Here is a 16604-nt window from a genome sequence, read left to right as displayed (position 1 = left end):
GCAGGGGAACTTGTTGCAGACTAACAAAATGACTGGTGATGTGCAGTTTATGAAGGAGAATTTAGAGAACACAATTAAGGAAAACTGTTGTACCAATGAATGTTGAGAACGTAATACGTTCTTAAGGGGAACGTTCCGCGAACTCAGATGTAGGGAAGATCATTACACAACTTAATACCGAGTTTGATACGAGCCACCTTAAAAGACATGGAAAGTATTGCGCATTTGAATAAAAGGGAAACGTATGACACACTAGCCTGCAGATAAAATTTTAATGTACCCACACACAATGAAGCATAACACGTTTCAAAATTCAGAGGAACGTATCGCGTATTTCATTGAGGGGAAGGTATTGATAACTTGAATGAGGGGAAAGACTGTAATCTGCACTTAGCGTTCTGGAAACGCATCGTGTACTCAATGCAAGGCAAAATATTACCTACTTAACAGAAGGAAATCGCATTGCGCACTCTGACGGAATTGCATCTTACGAATAAATGAACCAACTCCTTTTAAGTCCGGAGAACGTACGGCACACCTTTAAGTGCAAGAAAAATATATTTCATCTAAACCTACTTGCACCCATGACTGACAAAGAGTACCGAAGCTTCTAAAATAGTAAAGGTCTGTTGATACACGTATTCGACGGAAGCCAGATTTCTTGTTACACATTTTCAAGACTACAAATTGTACTTATTACATGAAAATTGTGCTTTACAACTGGCACTAAAACTTCATGACGCAGTAATCCTGAGTGACCCGTTAATTCAACTGCACTAGACTGCAATCACAGACGCCTCTATTGTAACAGGGTTCTTATGATTGAATAGTCCTACGAGAGAAGCATGATTTGACCTACTCACAGTTTCAAGACTACAAATTGTACTTCGTCCGTGTGAAATTAATTGTGCTTTATATCAATTTGAAACTTAAACTTCAATTTTGTGAGTCCGTAATCTTTGGTGACTCTAGCTAGAGTGCATTAGTCTGCAATACACAAAGGTTACAGCTTCACTTCTGTTGAGCAACTAAGAAATCACTTGACAAGTACTTCCCAACAGTGTACATCTACAGTAATTCAGTCTTGCCATGGTGTCCAGATACCTTCCAATTCTGCTTTAATGAAAGCCCGAGGATCAGGCAGTTTGTTAAACGCAGGCACCATCCCTTTAATGTAGTACTGCACTCTTTCTTGCAATTCCTTGACTACGTCTGGGAGTTTCTCACTAAGATCTTCATGTTCCGTTGGGTCGGCGGTAACGTTATACAAAACAACTTTCAGGCGACTTCCAACGTTCTGCGAAAGAAATGCGTCCACTAAGCCACCTGACTAACTACAACTTGTACGGGTCATGGCGATGATATATACAGTTTCCCTTCCCTGTTCGATTCCACAAGAACAGGTGAGGCAAAACCATTTCCTCCCCCTAACCCTCCTCTACGCCAAACTGGTTGTGTTATTGAAGAAAACTTGAAATTACCATTATCATTAGGTATCCTTTCCCATCCATATCAGGTATATTTCGGTTTAGTTAAAACGTTCCAACCTGAAAAGATTCCCAACCCCTATTTGTTCCCCAGCCCAGAGGCGCTTAGTGTCTCACTACCAGGCATGTTGTGTCCTGTACTCTGCAGATTCTTTCACGATTTTGCCATTTTCAGATCTAAAAAGTTACTAAAGAGGTGGCTTGCATACCACTTTGGAGAATCCGACTACATAGCTACAGTTAAGGCAATTAAGTTATCTGTTATTTCAACCAAGGTCTCATTAAAGGTATCTTCTCCCAAAAGACTATCTTACAATTATAATTATCAGCCAAATCATTTCCACTGAACCGAAGAAAGTAATACAGTTAGTCCCTGAATGGAGTTTATCGCAGATATGCCAAACTTGATATGATCAAGTTCACATTACTTGAATGTCATATTGCTACTCTACCTCTTTGGTAGATGCCAGTAAATCCAGAACTTTATCCTTTTTGTGGGAAATCACATGTTTTCTGTCTGATTTTCCACCCAGTTCCGGGGGGGTATACCAAGTGTCATTATCCACACCCATCAAAATTTTCATATGACCTGATCTGAGTGCAACTCCTTCATAGAAGGAAATGGATGGATCGCCATTGTCAAGAGGAGAGGGGTCAATATTGAGAAGAATCTCCTTCCTTGGTGAAGGGTCGCCACGGGAGATGGTGTTCCAGACATCCATGCCATCCAAGGGTGTTGATTCTTGATCAGCATTACCACCTGTCATATGCAGATGCAAAATAAACTGTGGTTACATGTACATTTGTTCTTAGGTCCAGTGGCCCACAATACTGGACTTTTTCTTGGTTTCTGTAGAATGATGCAGCTCTAGAAGGGATTCTAGTCTATTGGAAGTCACCCCCCCCACCCCTAGAATTTTTCCCGGTGTCTTGAAAAGTTTTCTGATACTCATTTATATTCCTGGATGGGGAGAAACAATTTAAAAGTTCTGTGTCTTCCCCAAGCAACACAAAACAATGACTCAGCTAGGGCTTGACCCAGGACCTCTTGGCCCGTAGTCCAGCACGCCTACATTGCACCACTGCATCATCCCAATGAAACTTAAGGGTTCATTATTGATACACTTTTGCACAAGGCACTACAATAAATGTTAGAGCTATACTATGTTTAGGTAAAGCTTCTCTACACCAAACCAAATTAAACATGTATGTGGACAGAGCCTCTGATTTGGGACAAAAACACTAAAATGAAATTTTACCAGAAAACAAAATCCAGTGAAGCATTCCAAGCTTTATGGATAAAAATTGTCTTTCTCTCAAGAAAAACATCTTTTGTCATATTGTGAAGAAAATGGCATCAAATATTGAGAACTGGTGTTCCTATGAAATCTTAAAGCTGCACTCTGATCCAAAAAATATTGGAGATAATAGACAAAAGAGAAAAACAGACCATTAATTATACCTGCAAGATTCACCAATGTTGGGTACCAATCTGTAGCATGCATAAGTTCTTTGCTTACAACTCCTTTTCTGCCCAGCATGTTTCCATGGACAAAGCTGACTCCTCTCACCCCTCCCTCCCACAAAGTTGTCTTCTCTCCACGAAGGGGATAATTATATCCTCCACGACTGTGGATTCCTCCATTGTCAGTAGTTAAAACCATAAGTGTGTTTTCCCACAACCTGATAAATGACACGAACAAAAGAAAATAAATTGAATTTTTTAGAAATTTCAGAGGAAGGTAAGTCTGTACAATTTGAGTCAAGGACCCCACCTCACAAGGGTTTATCCCAGCTTCCTTAACATAAAGCAACTTGGAGTATTAATACGTCTCCCTGGATGGGGTGCTAGTCCATCACAAATTTACCCCCCAGCACATCATCATGCAGGCTTCCCTAATATTTCCTGGGTACCCACGACACTCCTGGGTAGAAAGAGAAACTGTGAGTCAGAGTAAAATGTTTTGCTTTTGAACACAACAGTGACCTGGCTAGGTCTCAAATCCGACCCTCTCCACCCGGAGTCCTGTGCATTTGTTTCAAGGTATTTCTTTGAGCCTAATGTTGAGGCGTTTATGAAGTAATCATGTGTGTATTGAAAGAGAAATTAGTACTTTAAAATTAGTTTCACCTTCATAGTAAGTGGGATCAGAAAACCTAGCCATTAAATTTTTTTAAGTTTAATAGAAAAAAAAAAATGCCCATACCCAGCATCCTTCATGGTCTGTGTGATATTTCCTATCGCTTCATCTGTGATGCTCACCATGCCTGCATAAGTTCTGCGAGTTTCATCTGTTATGAAACTGTACTTGTCTGTATATTCTTTGGGTGCTTGGACGGGGCCATGGCAATTTTGGAATGCCATATACATGAAAAGGGGATTTGATGGGTTGTGTGACTTGATAATTTCAGTTGCTCGCTACAATTAGAATATTTGTGTCACTAGCATGTTTGAAGTTGGAAACTATTAATAGTCAGGCTAATGGTACTTTACAAAGTTCTGGATCTTGCATCTGATTTGGAATATTTTTCAGCCTTTGCAATGAGCCCTGAGGTCTCGCATTGATAATGTGATGGTGTAATAGTGTCATTATTTTGGTATCAAAGTCTTGAATTTTCCCGAGTTCTCAAATCTCATTTTTTCTCATTTGTTTAAGTGAAGGTCCTTGTCAGATGGGATTGTAAAGGACCAAAGTCTCTGTGCATGCTATAATATGATAATTGCAATGTAAGGGTGGTATTGCAAGAAGTAGATCTTCAGAGAGTTGGGTCAAATAACATCTCAGTAACTAACACATGTAAAATACACTGAAGCAAATTACAATTCAGTTAAATGATAAAAATTGAGAATACCATTGGAAAACGGACACATTTGTGCAACAATTAACTTTCAGGCTACTTGTGTATGATGTTAGTCCTCAAAACCTAATAACAGTGATCTCCTAGAAATGAAATGATTAAAAAAAAATCAACTCTGAACAGCAGCTCAAATTCAAAATACCTTTGTAAAAGCAAATGTGGCATACGTCCCATTCAGGTCCCTTACAGGTTCTTCATCATCTCGTAAGTCCAATATGTTCTGGATTTCATGAGTGTAGTGATCTTCAGCTCCATTGTAATAGCCATAAAATGAATCAAAGCCACGATAAGTAGGTGTATAGGCCCATTTGTTGTAACCAAGGTGCCATTTACCGACCATGTGAGTTGCATAACCTTTGGAAGAAAGTATGAAGATAAGGGGCTGACCGAGGGGGGTGGGTGATGTTGAAAATAAATTTCCTGCAAGCGCTTGTTGGAAGAAAAAATTGTGTGCAGCCCAAATGTAACAGAAAAAATGTACAAAAAAATCAGAAAAAAATATCCTGCAAAGCAGATTGCTAGAAAAAAAATTTTCTTGATGACCAGAAATCACCCACCCCCCCTCAAAAGTTAAATGGTCGGCCCCTAAGAACTCTTTATTTCCCAAGATCTGATATGTTATCTTTTCTAACTGCCACATAGTTCCAGCCAAGTTAGTTGATGTAATTTTTTTGGCACCTCACTCTCAAGTGGATACCCTTTTCTACCAAGGTTTGGAAGAGCCTGTGACATTGGCCAAATGCCATAGGTCTCCTCATGAGTCCACAAACAATATCACAGCCAAATGCAACAGTACTACATCCCTGAGAAATACACTGAGTTACCATAAGTCACATCTATCAGGGAGATGATAGAATAATACCACATCCGTGAGAAATAACGTCACAATAAGTGATATTTATCAGACAGATAACATTTAAACACGTTCCACCAACAATATATACCTATTACGCAAATTGAAGTTAACTCAAACATGGAGCACATGTTCATATATAGCTATAAGCATACCTAGGTCTTTCATCTTCTGGGGCAAAGTGGTGAAGTTAAGGGGTAATCCATATGGACTTGCCGGACCCAACACAAAGTGTTGCATACCTTAACATAATCGAAAGGAAAACAGTGAGTAAGACTACTTGTTCCAAGTAAGTCTGCGACTTCTTACAAAATTTTACTCTGCAAAATTTTCGGTCTGAAATAATCAGTTGTACAGCGCCATACGCACACGGTAATAGCACACGATAAGGCGCCATTGAAATCCCTCTTATCATTATTATTACTACGCAACCTTCAATATGTGCAGATATATGCATGGAAAGACTTATTACTCTCCAGATACCCGTATATCCAGGGCAAAGTTGTACACTTTTATACATGAAAGAGTTGCAAGGTTTCGAGCGCTGATATACTATGGATAGTCGGATCTCTATGCATAATAATGATCAAGAGTACTAACTGCTAAGGGTGATGTGAAATCGAAGCTCCCGACCAAACGGAGTGAGAGTTGGTAGGCATGAGGTCGTGGCCACAATTGCACCTGCTGTGGTTCGGAATCACAGGAAAGGACGATCGGGATTTGTGAGTCTAAGTGGGGTCAGTAGAACACCTACTACTCGTTAAATATTGCTGGAAAGTTTCAGACGTACCGGTATGTATTGGATATCGTCCTGTCATGAAAGCGCTTCTTGTGGGAGTGCAAACCGGTAGAACGTAATAGTTGTCCAGTTCGACCCCTTCCGCTGCCAATCCGTCAATATTTGGAGTTTCGATTTTCGAGCCGTGAAATCCGACATCACTCCAGCCGAGGTCGTCAACAACAACAAACAAAATATGGAGAGGCGAAGCTTTGGGTACGGCGAGTCCTTTTGCACGGTTGACGAGAAAAACCACTGCAATCAAACTGCAGAGGAGAGGTAGCGGACGAGGCCCCATGGCAAAAGCGATGTAGTAGGATGAGATTCGACAAACTTTAACAGTAAGTGTCACTGACCGGTACAGAATCGCACTTATATACCCCAGAGAACTCCTACAGACATCACATCCAAGTCACGCGCATAGCCCACGCGATCCATATTTGTCCTAAAACTAGCCCAGTCCTCGCGCATTTGCCACAAGTCGCAACGTCTATTTTCGTCTTGAAGTTATTTCTTTTAGAAGGTAGAGTACTCAAGGTCACTACATTTATTTACAACAAGGGCATTCAAGGTCGTTGAGTTTTCCCACCTCAGATCTTTTAATGTAGGGGTGATCGTCCCGAAGTTCCATGCAACTCTGACACGATCCGAACATAAAATAGAACACAGACAAGTTTTTCAGGTGTTTTTGGTTGTCCGGTTAAAACAACTTTCAGAATTTTTTCTACAATTTATTCGCCATGTTGCATTCGTCCCGTGTGAGATAAAAGGGTCGCTCGCACAGAGAGGAAAAAAGAGTTGGGGGCGGGGTGCAGATAGTTTTGCGTCAAGACAAGGAAATTTCTCAGCACTCATGATATCTTTCACGGTATATTTATTTTTCTCCCTACCATATTTATTTTTATTTACCTGCCGGCTTCTTCATTGCACTTTCTAAAACAAGTGTCATTTTGTGGGAAAAAAAAAACATAAGTTTTGCTTTGTTGGCAAATAAAATACTGTTCAAAAAAGCCTGACACAAATGTGTCACGCTTTCCACATCAATTTAAAACGATGATAATTTGTTTTTACAGTGTGTCTGGCTAGTAACACATTACGCAATATCTTAATCTCTTTTTCACATAAGCACTTTTGTCTATTTTCATGTAGACCAGCATCTCTTAAAATATTAGTGAGATGCACATTGATTTTAATGTTGTTACATTCCTGGTCAAAAAGGTATGTAACACAAAAGTTACCCCTTGTATTTTTGTGTTTTTTTTTTTTGGAGGGGGGGTGGGGTGGGAAGACTGGAAAAACAGTACAATAATTTTAACATGTCTAATAACAGCTGATTTATACCCTTAAACGTGTAGAATGAAACTCACTGTTCTTTCGCCTAATCGAAGTGATCCTTTAGGACTGCGTATTTTTCTTGCGTTCTTTCGGGTGACCTGAGGCAAGCGCGAGGCGACTGCAGAGCGCGAGCAATGCGCGAGGTCACGTACCTTCTCTCTCACGCGACTTATCCATTGCGCTTGCCTCACGAGTGCCTCGGTTCCCTTGCAAATCGCGAAAAGGCGTCCCTGTTTTTCAAGCTGAAGTCCATTAAAATTAAAGTAAGGCTTAAGTTCACAGCAACATCTCACTCAATATCAATGTTCTTCTCTGAAATAATGTGACGTCATGATTTCCGAGGACTGCAAGATGACGAGACTCACGTTTACGGGAACGACACATTCGGAGTTCTCTTCGTATTCAGCGTCCCTTAATACTTTCATCAAGGCTAACCTGCAATACAAGGGTCATTTTCTTGCTATTTTTTTTTTTGGTGAACGGAGACGAGCTATGAGAAAAAATCATGCGCAAGTCATGTATGAGTTATGCGCCAGGGAGGAGCGGTCTTCCCTCGCGTGATTTCCTCTTCAGACTTCCCTGGCGCTTGCCTCGCACTTGTATTTGCTCGCTCAGAAAACTTAAAGAAATAACGCCCGTTTTACATATTACGACTGGACACCTACCCGACCAACACATTTTCAGCTTTCTAGCTTCGGTTGAACGAGAACCGCCAGCGTAGAAATAACGATGGTCAGAAGAAACAGAAAAAAGAAGAAATTATCAATAATGTTTACAACAACATGCCATTCTAGTTTGCGCTTATCTTCAGACAAAGTCCGATCGATGAACTTGGAGACTTTTTCCATGCCCGCTACTTTGACCTCCTTCTCTCTCACATTAACAACGCGTTTGATATCTTCTTGCGACATTATGTCCGCGACGACCATTTTGTCATCCTCGGGGACGATGCGGTTCTCTTTGACGTAACAATCGATTGGTTCATTTACTTTATTTTTAAGCTGTTTCTTCTTCAGTCTCTTTAAAGAGCTGCTGCACAGAATAGGACCCAGTACCTCGAACAGGATGTACCGTGTCCATCCTGTGAGTTCCATTTTAGGATGCTGATGCTCAATGTTAAGACTTATGCAGGTGCATAGGAGACCCAAGGAAATTTCGATCATAACCACAGAGAAGTAGGTACTTATAAGAGGTGTCACTTCTGACGTAGAAGGTATGGCTTCAATCACCACAATCATAAAAACAGTCATACCAAGCAGTATGGTGATCATCAGAGATATTCTCTCGCCGGTTTGAGGCGGAAAGAGGAATGCTGTTGCGGTCAGAAGAGCAAGGACGATGCAAGGTACAATCAAGTTGTTCACATAGAACAAGGTACGACGCTTTATTTTTATTTCGAACGTAATGTCTGGATAGGGTTCCACGCAGCATCCGTAATACACCACGTTCTTTTTCGCATCTACTGACAACAGATCCCATTCACCATTTAGTGTGAACGTACTCAAGTCCGCGCCACGTTTCTCGTTGTAGAAATCTAGATCAAGTTTAAAGCCATTGAAAGTCCACGAGCCAAATTTGAGATAACATGTCTGCATGTCCCAAGGGAAATACTTAACGTTGATTTTGCACGAACTTTTGATTAGATTCGGGGACAGCCACGTAGCTGTACCGTCACTGCTGATGATGATCTTTGTGTCGAAGAGATACTGCTCTCCATGGTCTCCTTCTTCATTGACACTTGGGAGAGAAATGTAAGACACTGTGAGCATTTTTTGTAACTTTGTACTTCGATTCCTATTTGCTAAAAATATTGTTTGGACACTGCTTAGATGCATAATATGTTAGAGCGCTTTTGATCTAATCAGCTTAAAACCAAAGCAAGGAAAAGCTCAGTACAAAATCAAAACAGCCCTGCACAAAACAGTCGCTCTTGGTCTTATAGGGTGGCGTAAACCAAAGCAAACAAGGATACGATATTTTTGGATACTCAATTACAATTACTCTTAAGGGGTTTATCAAAAGTTTATGCCGTTGGAATCCACCTATCTGATGTTAGACTTTTATTTAAAAATTATATTTGGGTATGTTTTTCTTTTCTTCTTGCCGTTCATGATGCGGAGACCAGGTAGGGGCGGTTGGGGGCCTAAGGAATCTGTTTAATGCGTAAAAGCTCTGAATTACAACTTACTTGTTATGCAGAACAATATCGGGTTTCCACACCAACTTCGGACTTATGTTGATGGAACTGAGACCATGGTATTTTGATGCGTTCCAGGACAGCCAAGGATCGTGCCATTTCTGCAAAGAACAGGAACATAAACAACTCCTCAATAAAATACTTTTAAAATACCATCGGAAACTATACTCTAAAAGGACAATACTTATCACGTTAGGCATTGTGAAAGACACAAGTCCGTGGTGAAAGCGTGCTGGGCTACAATCGAGCGGTTCACGGGTGTTCTTGGAAAGGAGAGTGGTGCCTTTCCACTACTCAACAGTGCAAATGCAAACTTTGACACCATACCTGTCTTATCCAAACGTTACTTGTCAAAACTTGATTCTTTTCATCCTGTAGAAGAGAAACAAAAAGGAAAGACAGTTTAACTCAGCTGCCAACATAAACGCGGAAAAGCTTTGTTCACCAAATCTCCCTCCTCGATGGGAGCTCGGTGCGCATGCAATTGTGGCCCCGTTATGCCGGTATTATGATTTTGGGCATGATGCTATGGTCAGAGCATCGAGTACTAAAACGCATTACACTGGGTTCTAGTACTCTTACAATGAAGATTTCAGGGCTGTTTTTAGCTTATACATCTCAAATGCCGTAGATGTTTTTGAAGTGCAGTGAGCCTTTTATCCTCAGTAAGTTTTACCTTTCGGTGGCAGGGAAGGAGGCGATTGAAGGGCTTGAATTGAGTTATTTTTATAACTGCATATGTTTAATTTTTTTTGAAAGAAAAAAAAATGAAACATGTGCAATTCTGGCATAATGCTATGTTTTCAGGGGTGACGCTCCTAAGCATAATGCTCAAATTTTCGAGCATAACATATCTGTCCCAACCCCCTGCGGGCATACATTTAAAAAGCAATTTTTCACAGGGCATTAAAGATCATTAAGGGACCTATCATACTGTTCGCTTACTGTTTGCTTCATACTAGAAACATCTTTAATATTTGAGGTATTCTTTTCTATCTCTCCCATCTGGCGATCGTTAGTTCTACTGGAACACGCGTAGTCACATACGCATAATTTACAAATCAAACGATACAAACAGAGTGAAACGAAGCGAAGCAAAGCGAAATGATAAAAGACGATTGTGACTGAGGCACGCTGCAACTACACTTGATTATATCAGACGCGGAACTCAAACCAAAGGAGTGTGAGAAAAGAAGGCATTTCCATTTCTAGAGCTTCCGAAAAAACTGAAGCGAGTTCAACGCTTTCCCTCGATTTTGTTGACTCTATGTTATGCAACTGATACAAGAAAAGCGCATTAAGGACACTAAGAGTGAGATTCCGATCTCAGAAGTCACGTATTCCAATGAAAGAAAGGTACAAATCGCGTCCAAAATCCTATATTTTCAACAGTGCCCACAATTTAAGACCAATTAACGAAAGCTACAAGAACACGAAAACTAGACTTAGAAAAAAAAAAAAAACGGAAAGCACGAGCAAAGACAATTACGTAATCCTTACACCTACACCGGAACGATTTTATCACTAACGCGAAATGCGATTGCTTCTATGCTTGAGTGCCTAGAGTTTGCTTTCGGCTATTTTTTCAAAATTTTTACTGATTCTACGCCCACAGTGGAATTGGTTTACAACGACATGTTCATGCAGATACTCAATGTACAATCTTTCAATAATCAGAGGTTGTTTTATTTGTTTTTTCAAAGGGCTGGATTCCAAACACAGCAGTTGGTAGTGAAGTATAAGTGAAAAGCGAGGACAAAAAAACAAAAGCAGGCCCAGTGGCCATGAAGCAAACACTTGAGAAAAACAATAATTTTAAGATGATCGCGATATCGTTAAAGAAACTGAAAACAAAAAGAAACAATGTTATCCAGGATACCGGAATCTAAACAAAGGGGCAGCGATGAGACCGTGTATTACATAATATGGGTTGTGCATGAAAATGAGATTTTCGTATGGTGAAGCGTAACATAACGAATGGAACAGATCAAGTTTTCGGAACAGAGGGAGCGATGCGGAATATAAATTCAAGGAAGTCTTTAAATGTAGGATCATTAATAAAAGGGATTAAATAATAAAACGAAAGAGGAAAGCGCAACAAATTTCAAATTAAAGGCTGCACCTCGTGAGTCCACAACATTTTGACCACCGCGATGACGAATATTATTTATTGTTGTCGATAAGAGTACAGACCACGCTAAACCACTGTCGATTTCAGTTGATTCGATTAATCTACAACTTTGCCACACTTACCAAACTTTGAAGATTACTGTAAGCTAATCCAAACTTGACTACAACAGGTGTTGACAGGTTCAAAACTGGTCTCCCTTCCGAGTCATAATTTTTAAAGAGAACCTCTATCAAGGTTTGTTCAATCTTTGTTCTGTTTATTTGAGCATGACAACCTACAATGAAAAAGTACGAAGAAATGAGTTCTCGAGCCAACCAAAATCAGCTGAGATGAATGCTTTTTCATTTTATTGTCTCAGTAAGTATGATAAATTGCAGAGGAAAATATGCATTTTTGCCCAATTTGTCAGTTGATTTAATCAAACACAGAGTTGCTTTTGGGCAAAATGCAACTTGAATAAAGTTCTTGAATAAATTCTAGTTTCTTAACTGTCACGGATGTAAAAGTGATTTAAACTTAACATTTGAATACAGCTGTAGACACGCAACTTTTTAAAGAAAGAAAAAGAGTTTCTGTAGATAGCGTAGGACGGAAGCACTTTAGTTCATGAAACGGTCAGGAACACGAAATGGTCTTACAAGCATAGAGGTTGTAAAAAGCTATTTGTGGAGTATAAATAAGTCAATGTTCTATCTTTGTTACTAATAAGTAGGAAGTATTTGATTCTATGGCTCTTTCCTCTTGAAGACTAGATGAGAGATAAGATATCTTGAGATAATTTGAGAAATAAACCTCCGCAGTCTTTCACCATTTCTAATTATAACAGATTTTGATTCCATTACCTCATGAAGCAATTGAAGGTGCACTAGAGATGATCGATAATTCTGGGATTCTATTCGACCTCAAACATCACTTCTCGAACCAATCTGTTATTCTTTTTATTTTTTTAAGTTGAAATGTTCTGAAAGCAAACTAATTTTAGAAAGCCGTTTATCGTAAATTGTCAATCTGATCTACCTTCTCTCAGCTGGGAAACTAAATGAGATCCATATCGATCAGAGAGTTTCAATTTGTTTGCAAGCAAATGATTTCCTTTCACTCATTTTCTTATAAACATAATTTTTACCCATACAATTAGAAACGACTGGGGTTCTACTCGTAAGGACTGCTAATTTCTTTACCCCACAAACTTGTTCTTGCTTTTGTACTGAATTTTCTTGAATTGTCTCATTCGAACCAGATTTTCTTCAATTTTTCCAGGTAGTCTTTAGAAATTGAAAAAGGCCGCTCTGATTTTATCACATTAATTTAACCGTGGGTGACTGTGTAGAGCATGCCGAATGGGAGATTTTCTGACCGAAGCCTTTTTGTTAGTCAATTAATTCGATATCCCGATGCTAGTCCAATTTACAATTTTTATAATAAATTAGCCTAGGGTCAACTGAATGAAAGGGGCTTTGGAGCTAAAAGCAGTGTCCTCGCATTAATCGGCGTATAATAAATTCTTTCTCTTTTTTTTTTTTCAACGATCAACTGAAAATTCTGGGAAAAAAAAAATTCACGATGCATTTCCGAAACATCTTTCGAAGGTATCAGAATTTTAAACCCTTCTTGGCCTACAACGATTTGCATTATAAAAGGAAACATTAATTAAACAGCACAAAATTAATTTCTTCAGGTTTCGATTCAATTCACAGAAGAAAATAGGAAAACATCTACAGGCTAAATGCTTTGAGAGATTCTCGTCTCCTGGCAACTTCGCTTTGTTTGCCAATCAAAGATTGACCCTAATTATCAAAGGGGAACCGCAAAACGATTAAAAACACGATTAAAATCGTGTCTATGTTGTGTAAATAGCTGAGAACATGAAAATCATGAAAAACATATTTGAAAATGAGAGGGTCGGTAGATGTCATGGAACAAAACATCATTTGGGTGGTCAGGAAGGTCTCTAGTAATTAGGAAACGTTCATCAGTTGAACAAGCCGACAGTGACCTACGTAGCGCGCTTATAGGGTGATTTTCAATTGAATCTGCTTTTCACTCGCGGTGCAAGCAGAAACGCAATTAGAACTGCACTTATTACAACATGAAAATGGCCTCGACGCAAGCACAAACACAAACGCAAACACAAACGCAAACACAAGCAAAAGGATTAAAATTTTCCCTTTTTTCTGCCGCTAGAGCTTGTACTTGTCCGTATTCGTTTTTATTTGGCACATAAAACCCTATGCTTGCGTTTGTGCTTACGTCGCTAATGTAAACCACACATAACTGAAGAAGACTGTTAGCTACTCTGTTCACAGCAAGTTGAGCAGAACAATCAAATAGAGTATCCACATAAAGGATTAACCTGTCCACGGCTGGTTTTAACAAGTTCTTATTGGACTCACAATAAAGGTTGAAATATATTTCACTTAGTAGTTTACGCAAACAAAATTTGTCCTTTGTCGCTTATAAAACTTTTTCTTGTTTTCGTCGTAGCTAGCCAATGTGTTATTGGGTTCAGTTCGCCGGAACTGATGGTCGGACAGGTGACCATTCTAGTTTGTTCGTGAATTTGCGTGATCTCATCCGTAAATGACTAGTTGAACAGAGCCAAAACATCTGTTGTTAAAGACCCCTCTCTTGTTCTAAAATCTCGTTTTGAACCTAAAAGACTTTGCATGCATGTTTCAGAACATCTTCAAGATTGCGGAAAATGTACAAAGATAGTGTCATTGCCATGCGATATAGCAGATGGAGAGCATAACACTGTTAAATCTTTCGATAAAGACGAGCAGGTTATGTTAATAAAATAAAACGCTTTTTTAAATTTACAACTGAGAAGGCAAAGGCGAGAGAATGGACAATAAACTTGTAATACATAAAATGTAAGGAAGGTGTTGGTGTACTAGAGGGCAAATGAAACATCAATTTCGATGGTCAGGATTCCTTGAAACAATACTTTTAAGTTTTTTTAACTTTTAATAAAACTTGAATAAAAACAGAAAATTTAGACGAAACGTTTCCCTCATCAGAGGTTTGCATTTGCCATACTTACAAACAAAGAATGTATCTAAGTTTTCTTTCTTGTATGATGTAATACGGTACCATAGCAGCTTACGTAAGCCTACGATATACTTACTTTGATAGTCCATCGTCACCAATGTGAAAATCGACAGGAAATAACGTCGAAGTGTTAAACGGCGGGGAAACATTGCTTTTTTGCGGTCGTTTCTCTGCGGTCGTTTCTCTGCGGAACCCCAGCTGTTTATGCGTCTATGGTGAAGAAACGAAAGTTCATAAATTTATTAGTTCATGCATGCGATCTGCTGCCTTCATAAGTCTGACTCAGTTTAACCTACCTACTTTCATCGAGTTTCCTTCGAAACCGTCTGCAATTCAACTACCCAAAGATATCTTCCTGATAAAATGAGATGTAGATAAGCTGGGTAACCAATGGTCAACGAAGATTGGTTTTTGATCGATTTGAGCCAGGTTACAAACGTCACTGTTTAATTATGCAGCGTGCATACATCGTTGAGAACGTTAATCCGTCTGTTTTCACTCTTCAATTATTGCACGTTTAAAATTCCATTTAAATCCAGGATATTCCATTTTACCTTTATTTCCTACAAGAAACAGCCCTTCTAATACCAACGTGTACGAAATCTTTCCCACACTCATTTCATCGCCTTTTCAAGGTGTAAATTGACAAGAAAAATAATTTACATCATTATCAACATCTCAAAAGATTGCCTCGGGACTTGTATAATTAACAATCGATATAATAAGGAATTTTGGCGCCCAATGGTTTTTATTCTTTAAAATGCAAAACAGAATTTCTGAGAAACCATGCAACAAAGCATTTTTTTTAGAAATACAATTATACCAAAAAATTCGTACAAACCACGAGATATCTTTTAACCAAATAAACAATACTTGCAATCATAACACAAATTTTGTTTACAACTCGCTTCAAACTCGATGAATTCAACATAAAAATGTTGTCTGCTGCCTGTAATTGCCGCCATTTGCGTTTGTAATTGGACTTTCGAGAACTCTGCCCCCAAAAATGGTTTATAATGATGTGCAATTCGCCCCAAGAACATCTTTGCCAAGAGTTTTCGACACTCATCCAAGCTAAAAGGGAAATCAAGGAAAAAAAAACACCTGCAAAAGACCGGATGATTACGAAATGTGTTTCTATAGGAGTGTTTTCTTTTTTAATTGAAAACTCAAACAATCTCAAGCGATGATTGCTAAACTATTCTCCCAAACCTTGGAGAAAAAGTAATTTATATAGGCATTTAGAAGGAGAGAGTCTGTTGGTTTGTGAACCTTAAAACAAAAAACATTTGAGAATGTTTTTTTAACAATGTTAAAATTAAGAAAAATTGAGATGTTGAAAATTATAGCCAAAGTCTAGACAATTGCAATTTAAGGTGATAAGAAAACTAGATTTTTGAAGTAAATAATTATTGTATAAATGCCGGGGAGTAAATAGCGTTGTTCTGTCTATTTCACAGCGCCCTTCCACCCGTAATCAAACAGCAATCAATCAAACAAGTTTCACCCGACCCCAGCCCCACTAGGGATGGTGACACCGCGGAAGAGGGGGGAGGGGGGGGGATAGAGGAGGGCCAAAAACATGGAAGGCTAACACGTTAGCAATATTTTGTACAATCAACTTGAAAAAAGATAAATACAGAGTAATTCAAATTAAGAAGAGAACCCGAAGAGATTGTTGGACGGATTGTCCATAAATTCATCCACTGATGGATAGCCCATCCCTTCCCCTCTCCGTTGCGGCTTTTGTTTGTGTTTTGTATTTGTTTGTTGGCTGTACTCAAAACAAAACGGCTTCGTTCGATTCGCAAATCCTAACTCTAACCTTATACATATTGGTAGACAGCTTAGCAACTGAGCGTGAAGATTTAGCGAGAATGACAAGGATTTCTTTATTCCCTCCACAGCAGTTG

The 16604-nt window shown here is 39.1% G+C and overlaps 2 protein-coding genes across 4 annotated transcripts; both read right to left on the bottom strand.

The window, feature by feature from the left end:
* Positions 1-253: 253 nt before the first annotated feature.
* Positions 254-6393, bottom strand: LOC111333830 (arylsulfatase B). Its single transcript, XM_022939452.2, has 7 exons — positions 5990-6393; positions 5355-5441; positions 4489-4700; positions 3695-3906; positions 2950-3170; positions 1940-2247; positions 254-1297 (listed from the first exon to the last, which is right to left on the bottom strand). Exons 1-7 carry the CDS (start codon positions 6273-6275, stop codon positions 1079-1081), a joined length of 1545 nt encoding a protein of 514 aa, XP_022795187.1. The 5' UTR covers positions 6276-6393; the 3' UTR covers positions 254-1078.
* Positions 6394-6834: 441 nt separating this feature from the next.
* LOC148732198 (neuronal acetylcholine receptor subunit alpha-7-like) lies at positions 6835-15447 on the bottom strand. 3 transcript variants are annotated; one of them, XM_088757537.1, is made up of 7 exons: positions 14988-15447; positions 14768-14901; positions 11763-11914; positions 9837-9881; positions 9501-9610; positions 7978-9049; positions 6835-7747 (listed from the first exon to the last, which is right to left on the bottom strand). In XM_088757537.1, the coding sequence occupies exons 2-6, from the start codon at positions 14838-14840 to the stop codon at positions 7993-7995; spliced, it is 1437 nt and encodes a 478-aa protein (XP_088613663.1). In that variant the 5' UTR covers positions 14841-14901; positions 14988-15447; the 3' UTR covers positions 6835-7747; positions 7978-7992. The 3 variants fall into 3 exon arrangements, with proteins under 3 accessions (XP_088613663.1, XP_088613662.1, XP_088613661.1); XM_088757536.1 differs by having other exon boundaries at positions 6835-9049; positions 14768-14889; positions 14988-15435; XM_088757535.1 differs by having other exon boundaries at positions 6835-9049; positions 14992-15434.
* Between the last annotated feature and the right edge of the window lie 1157 nt (positions 15448-16604).

The sequence above is a fragment of the Stylophora pistillata genome, chromosome 4, assembly GCF_964205215.1.
Source record: "Stylophora pistillata chromosome 4, jaStyPist1.2, whole genome shotgun sequence".
Lineage (NCBI taxonomy): Eukaryota > Metazoa > Cnidaria > Anthozoa > Scleractinia > Pocilloporidae > Stylophora > Stylophora pistillata.
The sequence above is the reverse complement of the archived record's forward strand: the minus strand, read 5'-3'. Positions and strand labels throughout refer to the sequence as shown.